Source organism: Mastigoproctus giganteus, chromosome 8 (genome assembly GCF_048544385.1).
Source record: "Mastigoproctus giganteus isolate SK-2022 chromosome 8, ASM4854438v1, whole genome shotgun sequence".
In the NCBI taxonomy this organism is placed as follows: Eukaryota; Metazoa; Arthropoda; class Arachnida; order Uropygi; family Thelyphonidae; genus Mastigoproctus; species Mastigoproctus giganteus.
The window spans coordinates 52,853,574-52,868,975 of NC_143582.1; the positions used below are offsets into that span (position 1 = coordinate 52,853,574).

General features: G+C 35.5%; 1 protein-coding gene across 1 annotated transcript in view; it reads right to left on the minus strand.

Annotated features, from left to right (window-relative positions):
- LOC150081532 (midasin) overlaps positions 1 to 15,402 on the minus strand; it is a 1,449,634-nt gene that overhangs the window by 202,258 nt on the left and 1,231,974 nt on the right. Inside the window, exon 73 of the mRNA XM_090380238.1 lies at positions 5,040 to 5,168. Within this exon, the coding sequence (XP_090236364.1) occupies positions 5,040 to 5,168 (129 nt within the window). The remainder of the gene's footprint in view (positions 1 to 5,039; positions 5,169 to 15,402) is intronic.

Below are 15,402 nucleotides of genomic sequence, written 5' to 3' on the forward strand. Positions count from 1 at the left end.
TGGTCTTCCAACAGAAGGGCATTAGAAGAATTGTGAACAATCTTAGGGCCAAATTAGTCTAGGTCCTGATGGCATATCTCTATTTGTTCACAAAAGTTGTGCACCTGAGCTTGCACCGCCTGTTTTTCATCTTTTTAAACTTTCTTATTCTACTGGTGTTTTTCCAACTAATTGGAAATTTGTTCATATCAAGTCAGTTCCTAAAAAGGGTGACAAATCCCTTCCTTCCATATATCACCCTATTGCACTCAACTCTACTCTCTCCAAAAGTAAAGGAGAAATACATCAATCAACAACGCTTTAACTATCTTGAAACTTTCCATGTCATCAATGATCACCAATATGAATTCTGTCTGGGTTGATCCACTAGTAACATACTGGCTTATTTTATTCATCTATGGACATTGATGAACTCAAGCAGTTGCTCTTGATATTTTTAAAGCTTTTGATCATATATGGCATAAAGAAAGACCTTCTAAAGAAGGTCCCATCTTATGGCCTGCTGATTGTTTTTTTGCAATTAGGTATTCAGTTTTCTCTCTCTGGCATTCCCCAAGGTTCAGTTCTTTCTGCCACGCTTTCCACTGACTGGAAATTTTATCCATATTTTGCTGATAACGCTACCCAACATGATTTTTACCTCCAGCAAATCAATGGTTATTTCTGGTCAAGTTTTATGTACAGAATTTAAAATCAATCATAAAAATTTCCTATTACATCTCATTTTTAAGATATGGATAGATAACTGGATTCTGTACAAAGATATCATTACTGATATCTTTGTACAGAATGGTACAGAATTGGTTTTGTTCATTGGGCTAAAAGTTAAGCAAGTACATCATTACTGTTTTTGCAATATAGCATGTTTTGATTTTGATGCACTTTTGTAGACAAGTCAGTATTTTTATCAATTTTATTACACCATTCAACTGTTCAATATATAGTGTATGATAAACTATGCTACAAGAATTGGCCCCGAGTGCCAAGCGATTTTCTCAGTGATTTATAGAGTGCTCTTATTAAAGAAAAAGTTTTATTTGTTTTCTAGTGTCTTTTTCTATTTCATTTACTTCCAGTGGTTCTGTGCTTAAAGTATTAAGTAAGAACACAGAAATGAAAACAACCTTTCTTTATTTAGTATATATATTTTACTAATAACAAACAACTAACTTCTACAACCGCTTGGTCACCGCTCCTGCCTCCACGTGGCAGGGTCGGTAACCTGGGGGATAAGACAACCCCCGGGGCTAAAAGGAGCAGAGATGGAACCAAGTGATTTTCCACGCTTAGAGCCGAAGAGCTCTCAACTAAATGACACACACGACACTGACAACAACAACAACCTATAGACCAATCCTTCACTACACCTGCATCGGACTATAAGTACATTATAAATAAACGATGCCTTGAACAATGGCAACATATCTGGCAGTATCAAGCCAACAATAAGCTACTTGGCATAAAAAAAATCTAAAACCATGGAGATCTAGTATACGTGAGAACCGACATGAAGAAGTCGTATTAGCCCGATTAAGGATAGGCCACACACACCTCACACATCTTTATTTGCCTGCAGCCACTGACCCACCACTGTGTACATACTGCAACACTCAGCTCACTGTCCACCATCTACTTATTGATTGTCCCAAGTACAGTACTGAGCAACAAGCTATGCTTATCTCATTTCCCACGACAAACACCTCTCTCAGCATTTCTGACCTACTAGCAGACACACCACATGTGACCAAAATTTTTCATTTCCTCAAACAGATAAAACTATACAACACGATATAAATTTGAATAACATCTATACAGATAGAACTATGTATTTAACATCACCATAGTTAGGCGAATTATGGCCTTTGCTGTCCTTGCGCCGTAAAGCCCTTAAACAACAACAGCTACAAGAATTCACCTTCTGTTCAAATTTACCAATTGCTTTTACTGTTTTTAGGTTAATGCATGGTTAAAATGGAGAAGACAAAGCACAGAGCTTGCGTCAATCACCCAGACAACTTCTGCTATGTTTGTGGATACTTAACCCCAAAAACTCAGAGGAAGAAAATATATAATGTCACAAAAGTTGCATATTCATTGTACTTCGGCTGCAAGATCGGTGACCAAGAAAAAAATTGGGTCCACATATCTGTTGTATTACTTGTACAATGAACTTAAGGCTGTGGTTATATGGCAAGATGAGAGCATTACCTTTTGCCGTCCCTATGCCCAAGAATCATTTTGCTGACTGCTATCTCTGCATGACAAAAATAAAAGGTATTTCCAAAAAGAGCAAGTACTGCATGAAATATCCAATCAGCAATTAGGCCAGTGCCACACAGTAAAGAAAAGCCAGTACCTGTGCCACCAAAATCTTGGAGTATTGGAAGTAGTGATTAAGGTACAGAAGAAATCGTTTTATCAGATGTACTTCACATGATTTGGATTATGAGCCAGAAAAAGAAAATGCCCCGCACTGTATTGAACAAGAAGAATTAAGCAACTTGATTAGAAACTTGGGCTTACCCAAAGAGGAGGCTGAATTACTCGGATCCAGACTATAACAGTAGAACTTACTTGCCAAAGGTGCAAACATCACAATATACCATAAGCGAAATGAAGAGTTTTCAAGATATTTTGCAATGGAAAACAACATTAAGTTGAATTAACCCCAAGGGTTCACATCTGGTGAGTATGGGCTTGGCAAACCCAGGGTCCTGAGCTGAATATCATCATTCTTCTCTTTCTTGGTGATTCCTTTCTACTTCTCTCTCTCCTCTCTCTCTCAGAGTAACTCGGGAATTATTTTTTTGGCTGGTGCAGCATAAGCCTCAGGCTTCCTTGCACCATATGGCTAATAATAATAATAATAATAATAATAATAATAATAATAATAATGTGTAATAATAACATTGATCACAATACCTTTGGATGGCGTTTGTTCATTGATGTGTCAAAGCTAAGTTTGAAAGCAGTATCGCTTCATAATGGAAATACTTTACCATCAATTCCTCTTGTTCATGCTGTTGGCCTGAAAGAAACTTATGATACAGACATTGTAATGTTTGTATCGTAAGTTTCTTTCAGTTTGTAATATACAAAAATGTTTGTATATTTTGCTGCTATACGTTACGATGACTATGGATGGAATATTTGTGGTGATCTCAAAGTGATTGGACTGCTGTTGGATTGCAACATAGTTTCACTAAATACTGTTGTTTCCTGTGTTTGTGGGATAGTCGTGCAACAGCCAAATGCTACGTCGTACAAAACTGGGACAAGAGAGATGAATATATTCCCGGCAAAAGCAATATAAAGTATGTTCCACAAAAGGTTTTTCTTCCCCCTTTACACATCAAGCTTGGGCTGATTAAGAATTTCACTAAGGCATTGGATAAAGAAAGCAGAGGATTCACATATTTATTGAAAATGTTTCCAAATTTATCTCATGCAAAGCTGAAGGAAGGAATTTTCATAAGTCCTCAAATAAGAAACCTCCTAAAAGATGGAGAATTTCAAAGAAACCTGAATGATGATGAACTGGCTGCATGGAGATCTTTCAAGGCTGTGGTACACAGATTCCTTGGAAAGAGAAAAGAAGAGAACTATGAGCAACTGGTGAAAAACTTGCTGAAATGTTACAAGAACATGGGGTGCTGAATGTCATTGAAAATGCATTTCCTTCATTCCCATCTGGATTTCTTTCCTGAAAACTTAGCAGATGTCAGTGATGAACAAGGAGAGCATTTCCACTAGGATGTATCTGCAATGAGAAAATGATACCAAGGTCGCTGGGACTCTGCCATGATGAGAGATTACTGTTGGTTCCTTAAACGGGAAAGCAAACTGGAGTGTAAAAGGAAATCACTGAGTGGGAAACATGTCTAAGTAACATATATTGTGTGTAATAATTACAACCATGTATGCTGATATTGTATAAAAACAAGGAATTTTAAAAATGCGTATATCTTTTGCTGTAGATGTGACCGAAGTAAAAGATTGATATTTTCATAATCAGGACATTAATTTTGTTCAGAATAACCAACTTTTGTTCCAGAGGTATGACAAAAAAAAATTTTGTTGGGTAGTCTAATTGTACACTACAATACACCTTGCAGTTTGAGAAACCTTGTCCTGCACAAACAGCCTATGGACAGAACCTCTTACAACCTCTCAAATATCAGCACCAATTCCTTAAATGCCAATTACCAGGTAATTTGCAATGGGGCAAAAAAAATTGCCCCAACTTCGAATCTCACTTGGCATAAGCACAAGAGAGATTAGAAATCACAAATATTGCTTCCTGTTCATCAGGGGAAAAAAAAAAAAAAAAACACTGGGGGTTTTCTTCTTCAGTGTCACTGTTATTTTTCTTCTAAACAACTACTCACTCCATATAAAACTACTGAATCATGGAATATTGTTCCCACATCTGGGGACAGGTGTGGGAACAATATTCCATGACAAACCCTCCTTGAATTGGCATCTGTAATTCTCCTACTCTCTTCCAAATCAGGACAAACACAAATCATAACAGTCAGCTTTCATTCACTGTTCAACTCCAAACTCACAGAACTAACTTTTTCATTTCTTTGTTTATCTCTTTTACTTCAATTTTCTGGAACAACCTTACCTTTCTTAAAATCCACTTTCCAAATATTACAACCTACAAAAATTTAAGTCGATTGTCAGTCTTCTGTCTTCTCAGCATTTAACCCATGCACAGTAACAGATACTATAGGTTTTAACACCATTTGTTCTTTGGATTTTCAATAATAATAAAAAAAAAAATAATAATAAATAATATTGCTGTTGTTTATTAAGAATTATAATGAATAAAAATGCAATGAAATGTATGCAAGAATATTTTTTCAACAAGTTTTCTTTTCATTTACAGTATTTCCTTCATCATTTTATATGATGGTAATAATACACGTTTACTATAAAAAATCACAATAATTATATTCTGGTAGAGAAAGACAGTTAAGCAATAAAATTTTTTTACAATAAACATGACATAAAAATTTAAAGATAATAGTTACCTGAAGTGATAAAGCTGATATAAAATCTTCAGGATTTATTACAGACGGCAAACATGGCAACAGAAAATCACTATCTGTTTCTTCTGTGCTTACTGATAAAACTGATGAAATTTCTTTTTTCAGCATTTCCTGTACAATGATATAAAATTTTTAAATTTGAATTGGTGTTTTGTTTGTGTGTTTTCTTTATATTTTTAAAATAATTTGGTACTTCAGAGATAAATCAAAATATGCTCTTTATTAAAAACATCTTTTATTAAAAATGCTACAATAATCTACTTTGGTGCAGCTCTGATACTTAAAAATTTGACTCTTGTGGCAGCCACTATGTCATCATACCAAAAAGAGAAAAATAAATTTGATTGATGTTACTTTGCTTCTTTCAAAAAACTGTATACCAGCCACAAATATATTATTGGTGTTAGTCCCATGGATATCTAAAACAATTCTACTTTTTAATTGTGTTTTTTGATTATATTTCAATGGCCTAAAATTGATGGTTTCTTGTTTCCATCATGCATTACAGTATTTATGTAAGTAAACAGCTTATTACTGGGCACTAACACTTACTGGGTGGTATACAATGAAATGGAATGAACAAATACCATTAAATACACCATGGGTATGTGACAGATTTTGGAATTATTCAAAGAGGTCATAGCGTGTGTGTATTTTTTACTATAAAAAATATTACTATAAGATCTAGTAACACAAAAGTTTTAATACTGGGAGATTTGCTCATAAAAGAAGATGGTAATGTGACAATAAAAAAGGTAGGTAAATTAGAGCTAAATTAGTTCTATTTAATCACTGTCAGCAGTCTTCCCCTGGTTGGATAGTTTATATGGAGATGGATGGATGGGTTGACAAGATGAGCCTTCTGTTTTCTCTCTCCCACTTTTAAGAAAAAATTAGGATATTTTCTTTTAAAGCAAATCTATAATTAGTAGTATTATAAAAAATTTTCCTGTTTTCAATAAAATGATATAAAATAATGAGCAACACATTTTTTACTGCAGTAATGCATTTCCACATCAAAACTGTGTTTACATGTAGTCTACATTAGCTAATAAATCTGTAGCTAATTTTTTCCAGTTCTCCTTCATTATCTGCATTGCTCAAACAAAGCTGAGTTTCAATTTACTACAGAGAGTTTTGATTTGATTTGATTTTTAATACTACAGAGAGTAGTGTATGTGTGTGCAAATTTAACTAATTCATGTGCATTGTCAGTGCATTTTAACTCTCAATTAATGGGGGTGTATTATTCGGGTAGTGGATTAACTGACACTTCTGTGACTCATGGAAATCTAAGTCGGAAATCTAAGTTGTCTTTGTAGATATTGTAGAGTCCATTGTAGGTATTTTTTTTTTTTTTTTTTTTTACATTTTATTATGTTCTGTACTTTATTATGTTTTTTACATTTTATTATGTTATGTCCTGAGAGAGGTTTTGGGGTGGTGCCCCCAAAACCTCTCTCAGGCTTCTTGATTCCATTCAGAAGAGGGCAATTAGGTTAATTAATGATTCATCTCTAACAGAGTCTCTCCACTCGCTTTCTCATAGACGTACTGTTTCTGCTGGATGCCTCTTCTACAGATACTTCCATGGGCACTGTTCTTCTGAATTGGCTTCTATAATTCTGGCTCTCTCTTTCAAAACAGTCCGAACACGTGCCGCCACCAGCCAACATCTATTTACTGTCCAACTTCAAGCCTACAGAACCAACTTTTCATCTTCCTCATTTATTCATTCAACTGCCGTTTTCTGGAACAACCTTCCTTCATATGTATTTCCTGAAAATTACAATCTACAGAAGTTCAAATCCAATGTCAACAAATATCTTCTTTCGTCTTCTCAATCTCCAACCCAAGCACGGTACTAAGTACTATAGGTTCTAATACCTCTCATGTTTGGGGTTCACATAAAAAAAAAAAAAAAAAAAACTTTTAATTATAACATTTTTTCTCAGAGTGTTTTTTCTTCTTAATTGGACTTGTAAATGTCCACCAATCTTTAAAATGGAAAAGGTTTGCTTTTTGATTGAACAAAAACTCCAGTTCATCAATAAACACAAAAAAGGTGCTAAAGTGCCAAGTTTAACGAGTGGGCACTTTAGCACTTCTACTCTGCGTAGGGCTGGCCTAATCTGTTCTTATCTCTACTGGATTACATGGAATATCAATGATACATCGCTCTCACTGATATTATTGCGCTTTGAAATTTATTGAATATCACCTGCTTTCCTTTTTCAAAAAAAAAAAAAAAAAAAAATATATATATATATATATATCTTTGTATTAAATTTTGTGTTAAACTGTCTTGCATGTTTATAAATATGAATACAGTATTTATGAAATAAAATTTTCATTTCTGTCACATTTACGAGTTTTTCTTTCATTTGTGCATTATCTGGGCAAACTTATTTCTAGTCCAATCTGGATAATTGGAAGTTTAATTTATTTAAGGATTCATTTTTCTGGAAAAATTTTCTCTCTCTCTCTCTTTCTGTTGAATTTTTTTTTCTAGTTCTGGTTTTGTAATTTAAGTAATCTTAGGTAATTGTTAAGTAATTTTTAAAAAATTAATTTACATATGTAAACCCTTGCTCTGTATTAATTGAGAGGGGGGGGGGTCATCTGGATTAACTGATAATCCAGATTTTTTTTTTTTTTTTTTTATGAAAACCCCAAACATGAATGGTATCAAAACCTACAGTACTTAGTACCGTGCAAGGGGGTTGAAGGAGAAGTATGGGGAGAGGGGGATGCCGGAAACTTTGCTCTAGAGACTAAACATGGGTTTCACCACTTCTTCAAGCCTCCAATAAGCAAAGTGGTGGTATTTCACCGGTTGATGAAAGATCTACCACCTTAGTAAAAGCAACAAATAGCCCTAAAAGACTAAAATCTTAGAACACAAATAAATGGAAAATTTAATGATATAGGTAGTATTGATGAAAATAAATAAAAAATATCACTGTCGAGCCTTTATTTAAAAACTATAAAAAGACGATACATTTGTCCATCGATAAAAGACTCAGAAGTTGTACTTGTTTTTGAATGCAATAATGCAGGTTTGAAGAAACTGAAGTTTTGTCTGAACAGACCTCTGCTGCTGTTCTTTAATTAGGATCTCCCTCATGGTTCTTAGGTGTTCATAATACTTCTGCAATTTTTGATTTGTTGAAGAGTCCACATAATTCATTACTGCATCAATGCCATCTCTTGTAGAGCTAAAAAGCTTCTCCTTAATTGTTGATCCTTGTAAGTTCATCATCTGATTCTTCTTCCATAGCAGAATCCTTAATAACATCTACAGCAATTTCTTCCTCTATCAGAAGCTGAAATCCAGGATCTCCTTCTTCCAGTTCAATCTTGGATATTTTCAATCCTCTTCCAATCTTGGATATTTTCTTGCATTATTTCAGTCTCTCCAGCTGCCCTCAACACAGTCTGAAAGTCCTCTGGCTCTAATTCATTAAAGTGAATATCACCATCTGTATTTTGAAAGCTTTTTCCAGCCATTCACTTATGTTTCCTTTTTAGTGTCTCTTCACACATTGGCCCAGTTGAAGATAGCAGACTTGATATTGTACGATTTGATATTTTCCAGTATTCTTCTTCTCCTTGAGTCATTATCTTCATCCATTCTGTCTTCCAACACTACCATCACCTCATCAAGGAACTTGTGCTTGTAGAGCCTCTTGCAGGCCATAATGATGCCTTGGTCTATGGGCTCTATAAAGGAAGTTGTGTTTGGCGGCAAAGCCAAGCACTTCATTTTACCATCCTTACTGGATATATTACCAGATAAGTGCTCTAATCTGGTAATCTGAAAATTTCAACACTTCTTTCTGGTACCTCTTGAATTTAGGTATGAAGTGGTTATGGAACCAATTCTTCGTAATTTCTTTCTGAACCAAGTATTTTGCAAGTTGTAGTAGGCAACAGGCAATATGTGCATAGTCTTTTAATTCCCTTGGATTCTTAGCTTTGGCAACCACAAAAAACTTTAGTCAATGAGTTCCATCTGCATTCGCACAAAGAAATGCTGAAACTTCTCCTTGTTCTTTTTCCACCCTGGTGTTGACTGCTGTGTATGAAAGGCTAATATATTTTCTGGTAGACCACGCCAGAACATTCCCATTTCATCAGCATTACATATATTTGAGAATAACAAAGACCTCATTATATTATTATTTCATTTAATTTCTTTCTAAATGGCTAAACACCTTCAAAATCATCACTTATGGTTTCACCACAAATTTTTCTATTAGTGATATTGTGCCTTTGTCTCAATTGCTACAGCCATCCTGAACTGCAAGTAAATATTGTGTAGCTTCAAATGCTTTGCAAACTTTTCTGCTATTGCCTTTATCACAACACCATGCATGTCAACAGTACTTGATCATTGCTGTGAATACCACTTAAACACAACTTCTTCCAGCTACATTTCTTTTGGCTTTTTTAATGTCTGTCTATTTGATACACTGTTTTTATCACTCCCCACATTGAATTTTATAGCAAATGCCTTTATAGAATCTTTTTTGTTTTTTAATATCTGATATAGTCTGTTGGGCAATTCCAAATTTTTCAGCAATTTTTTTCCATGAACACCATTTTCAAGTAATTTGTTCTATCACTTTGAGCTTGTTAATTATAGTTCAAGTAATGTGCTTTCTTTTTATTCCACTTTTAAATTATTTAAAACCCATAATTATACAAAATATGTAAACTTATGTACATATATACGTATAAAGAAGTACGCAAATGAAGCGATATAAGCAATAACATCCATTTGACTCAGAGTCAACAACGATACCGAACAACACACAGAAGACAATGTAACATATCTTCTGTCTCTCTCTGCACAGTCACAGTTTATCTCTTTAGAGTTTAACCTAAATCCCACGTGACTTTCAAAGTATTCAGTTGTGAACAGAATTTTTCATATTTCGAATCGGATTATCCAACATTTGTATTAACTGTAACAGGACTAGTGAGGGTTTACTGTACTTTGAAAATGCTGTGTTTTCTTACATATTATTAAAAAAATAATAAAAAAAATAAAATAATAATAATGATCTGGTGAAAATGAAAATAAAATAAACACAAAAGTAAGTTCCGTTTTCTAGTTCAGAGACAATTAACAGCATGAAATTTGAAAGTTACATATGTGCACATATTAATGTTTTTTTCAAACAAATAAAGATACATAATAATAATAATCAAAGCAAGAAATCATTTTATGCAATTGTGAGGAACTGCTTTCTGCAGCATTCTGCTGCATGCCAGGTAACATGCCAATTCCAAACTACATGTGTGAAAAACTTGTTTACGAGATGTTGAAAGTGAAACAAACACACTAAAGAAAAAACAAAAACAATAAATAACAATGTGGAACCTGATAGGAATTTTGCATTAATACCAAGTAAACAACAATCACTTCCAAAGCACCTTGAATAAAAGTTGAGGCTATATTTTGGAAGACAGAAAAAAAAAAATTCAGATTTTTAATCATTATTTAATGATTAATGTGCAACAGAAATGTTTGGAGGGCATATGTCAGTGGTGAGGTTGTGGATGAGTAGCTCCCAGTTGTTATTTTAAACGAAGCCTTTCATCTGAACCTTTTCCATCAATAAAATTTATGTGATTGAACCTTCAAAAATAGTAATTATCTCAGGTGTGGTGGCACTCTAGTAAATAAGATTTAATACTCACCTGCACTATATCTCAAGGCCAGTGGACATTTGATGAGTTTCACACTCCAATAATTAAGAGGTTTATCCCAGATCCACACCTTAGCTCAATTCAAATGATAGGCCAAGTGATCTGATTCTTTTGTTCCTTTTCTATTTATGTTTCTGTCAGTTGGCTGAAGAGTCACAATATAGAGAATGGAATATAACCTATCTAATGTGGCATTTATTTACCAAATGTAGGATTTATTTTATATGTGGGTATGTATTTCTGTTATAACTGTAAGTGATCTATTTATATGTGTGTATGTAATTCTGTTATGATTGTAAGTGATCCCAAAGATCACTTACAATCTGCTAATGTCATCTGTGTTTAGCATCTCTATATACTGTACAGCCAATCATGAAGGTTGTGTAGATTTGTGTGCTTAGCAGTGTTTTTTTTAATGTCTAGCTACTTAGTAATCGGCCAGCAGAAAATTAAAATTTTTTTTTTTTTTTTTTTTTTTAATGTAAACCCCAAACACGAGAGGTATTAGAACCTATAGTACTTAGTACCATGCTTGGGTTGGAGGTTGAGAAGACGAAAGAAGATATTTGTTGACATTGAAGTTGAACTTCTGTAATTTTCAGAAAATAAGTATGAAGGAAGGTTGTTCCAGAAAACGGCAGTTGAATGAATACACGAGGAAGATGAAAAGTTGGTTCTGTGAGTTTGAAGTTGGATAGTAAATGGATGTTGGCTGGTGGTGGCACGTGTTCGGACTGTTTTGAAAGAGAGAGCGGGAATTATAGTTATTTGTTATTTGGTTTTTAGAAGCATTAGCAACTAAGGCCATATTGCTCCGGGATATGTGATGGTCCTTCGCTGACCTTTCCGCATCCTCCGTATTTGGTGGTGACGGGCTCGAACCCCGGTCTAATCAAGAAGCGTGTGCTATGCACTGCTGCTCCTTCCCACCTGGCTACAGAGGCACCTAGGGAAATTATAGAAGCCAATTCAGAAGAACAGTGCCCATGGAAGTATCTGTAGAAGAGGCATGCAGCAGAAACAGTGCATCTATGAGAGAGCGAGTGGAGAGACTCTGTTAGAGAGATGAATCATTAATTAACCTAACTGCCCTCTTCTGAATGGAATCAAGAAGCCTGAGAGAGGTATTAGGGGCACCACCCCAAATGTGGGAACAATATTCCATGGCAGGGCGGATTTGCGATTTATACAGAGTGAGCAGGTGTTTGGAAGAAATGTAACACCAAGTGAAAGAGAAAACCAAGTTTTTTAGATGCAGAGGAAGCAATATTTGTAATGTGCTTGTGCCAAGAGAGATTAGAAGTCAGGGTAAACCCCAAAAGAGATATATCATTTTGCCTAGAAATCAGAGTGTCACTAAAGATAAGCAGAGGAGCAGAAGAATCCTTTTTGCGAGATATAAAACAAGAATGAGTTTTAGAAGGGTTGAAATCAACTAAGTTGTCTTTGCCCCACTGGAGAATTACCTGAAGATCGGCATTTAAGAAATCGGCAGCAGATTTTCGAGAAGTTGAAGCTGATTGAGCAGAGCAAGGTTTCTCAAAATGGAAAGTAGAATGCAATGTGCTACCATCGGCAAAACTATGGATAGGATTTCCAGTCAATGGAAGAAGGTCATTTATATACAAGAGGAAAAGAGTGGAGGAAAGAACTGAACCTTGGGGGACACCGGCATTAGTGGAAAAGTTAGAAGACAGACAGCCATCTACCATCACCCTCAGTGAGCGATCAGAGAGAAAACTGGATAACCAATTACTAAAAACAGTTGGCAAACCATAAGAGGGAAGCTTGTTTAGAAGACCTTTATGCCAAACATGATCGAAAGCCTTTGAGATGTCAAGAGCAACTACTTGTGGTTCACCGAACCTTTCCATTGAATTAGTCCATAAATGGGTAACATAAGCCAGAATATCACTAGTGGATTGACACTGACAGAATTCGTACTGGCGATCATTGATCAGACGGAAGGTTTCTAGGTAGTTTAAGAGTTGGCGGTTAATTGATTTCTCCACTACTTTAGAAAGAGTAGAAGTAATTGCAATGGGACGATAATTGAATGGGAGGGATTTGTCACCCTTTTTAGGAACTGGCTGGATATGAGCAAATTTCCAAGCAGAAGGAAAAACACCTTTGGAATAAGAAAGTGAAAAAAGGTGGCAAAGAATAGGACTAAGTTCAGGAGCACAGGTTTTGAGAACAAGTGGAGAAATACCATCGGGACCTAGAGCTTTCTTAGCATCAAAATTCGTCAGAATCCTTCTGACATCCTTTTGACGGAAGACCACAGGAGGCATTGAATGGAGCATGTTGGGAATGGTGGGAGGTGTTTTACCAAGATCATTAATACATGAGTTGGAAGAAAAATGGGATGCTAGCAGGTCAGCTTTATCCTTGCTGAAGTGACAACAGAACCATCTGGTTTGGACAGAGGTGGGAGCAGAGATGGGCAAAAGTTGCGGCCAATAGCTTTGTAGCATCTCTACATACTGTTTAGCCAGTCATGAAGGTTGTGTAGATTTGTGTGCTTAGCAGTGTTTTGTTGAATGACCAGCTACTCAGCAATCGGCCAGCAGAAAATCACCTGGTAATTTGCTGGATTCCCGGCACTGGGCTTCACTTTGTGACTGTGGCATTCCTGGGGGTGTGCTCTGTGGATTTATCTTATAGAAAGGAAAGATCATAGACATGTAACCATACCAAAAAAATGGTAATTTTATTGTAGCATCTGCAGTACTATCTACTAATTATTTTGTCAACCACTTGCATTTCAGCATCTCACATCCTGCTTTATGAAGGTTCACAATACAGAGTATGGGAGGGGAAAGTAATGACCACTATCAGCTCACACAGTCTACTATTCAGCATATTAGTCAGTGGGAAGTAGCAGGTTTAAATAAGTATTATATTAATAAGCCAGTTCAGTAATGTAACTGCTGCTTTCGTGAGAGGAATCATTTATTATTGTGTATTTTAGAAAGAATATTAAAATTTTTAGTTTAGTCTTAATTAGTATTTTAGATAGGTTCTGATTTTTCTTTTCTAATTTTTTTTCCCTTCATATTTGCAGTTTTCCCTTCATAATGTTTTTATATTTTAAAAAATCTGCTAAAAGGTGAAGAGGCTGTCATTGGAAAAGAGAGCCACTTGAAGAGTGGTCTGAACATGGCAATAATGAAGAAGAAAAATCAAATAGGCATCCTATAACTGGAGGGGTAAAACAGCAGATGAAACCTTAGCCATCAAAACAGAATTGGCAAAAATGGAATGAGGACCATATCAGGTTTTGATATTTTCATTTGAAGGAAAAGATTTTGCATCATTATCCATCGGTGAACTGTCTTTTCTACCATACTACAACGTCAATATTGTTCCCTCAAATCTTGTTCTTCACCTAAAATCAAAGCACACAGAACATCAGAACAAATCAATTAAAAAAAAAAACCTTTAAGAAATTGTTTTCTTTTGGAAGCAACAATCTTCTTTTGAGAAGCAAATGTAACATAGAGACAAATGAAAATTGAAAATGGCACTATCTCTTAAAATGAAACTACCATACACTGAGCTGGAAAGAGTGATATTATCATGCCTGGAAGTAGCTAGCAGACCTTATTTCATCGATTAAAAGGTAAAAAAGATTGTCCTGTCAGATACTATGACTTGTCAGAAATATATGAATAGCTGAAGAATCAATTTCTTCATAACTCACAGCAAGCACCTTTATTTGACATCCAGCTCAATGAAACAACAGATGCAGGTGGGAGTATTCATTGTGTACTGCCATTCCCTAGACATGTAATCAAAAATATGATATGAAATACTACCTAAACTGCCATAAGTTGGGCGGGAGGAAGTATGATAGCATATGCTATATTTAAAGAGCCACTGATTTAATTAAGGAATAGAAACTGGACTGGAAGAAGTGCAAATCTGTAACTAGACAGGGTGACAGCTAAGACTGGATCAATGGAGTAGTCAGAAAGATACAATTAATATCTCCAGATTTTGTTTGGATTTATTGTACTATTCACAATGAGGTTAAATGATTGAGAATACCTTGAAATTATAGCAGAAAAAATGAATTTGTGAAGCTTCTTGATGATGTAGTGAAACCAGTGAATTCTACTCAAATTCATGTAAAAGAGCAGAGGTCTTTGGTTGTTAAGAATGCAAAGAAAAGCAGCAAAGAAATTCTTTGCTTATGTTAACACTAGTTAACATAAGCAAAGAATTTTGCTTAACACTGGTCCTTGAGGTTGTCACAGACATTCTCTCAGATATGCCAGACAAGCTGTACTTGCTACCTGGGAGTCTAAAACGCTGATGGAACTGATATTCGGGTGACACTCAAGTCAAGTGGACCCAATTTCGGCGAAGTCCGGATGGTCTGTGACAGCCAAATCCTCTGCTTGCACCTTCACGATGGTGGGACTGTTAGTAATCCTGGGTATAACCTCCATGCACAAGTACATGGTGGGTGACCACCCAGGTGTGAACCAACGTAAGCAGGGGTCGAGGTGTGGCACCCACACCACATGGAGGAACGCCGCCCCTCTATGTTACCAGGCAGTACTAGGTGGTAGATGACTCTCATCAACCGGTGAAATACCACCACTTTGCTTATTGGAGG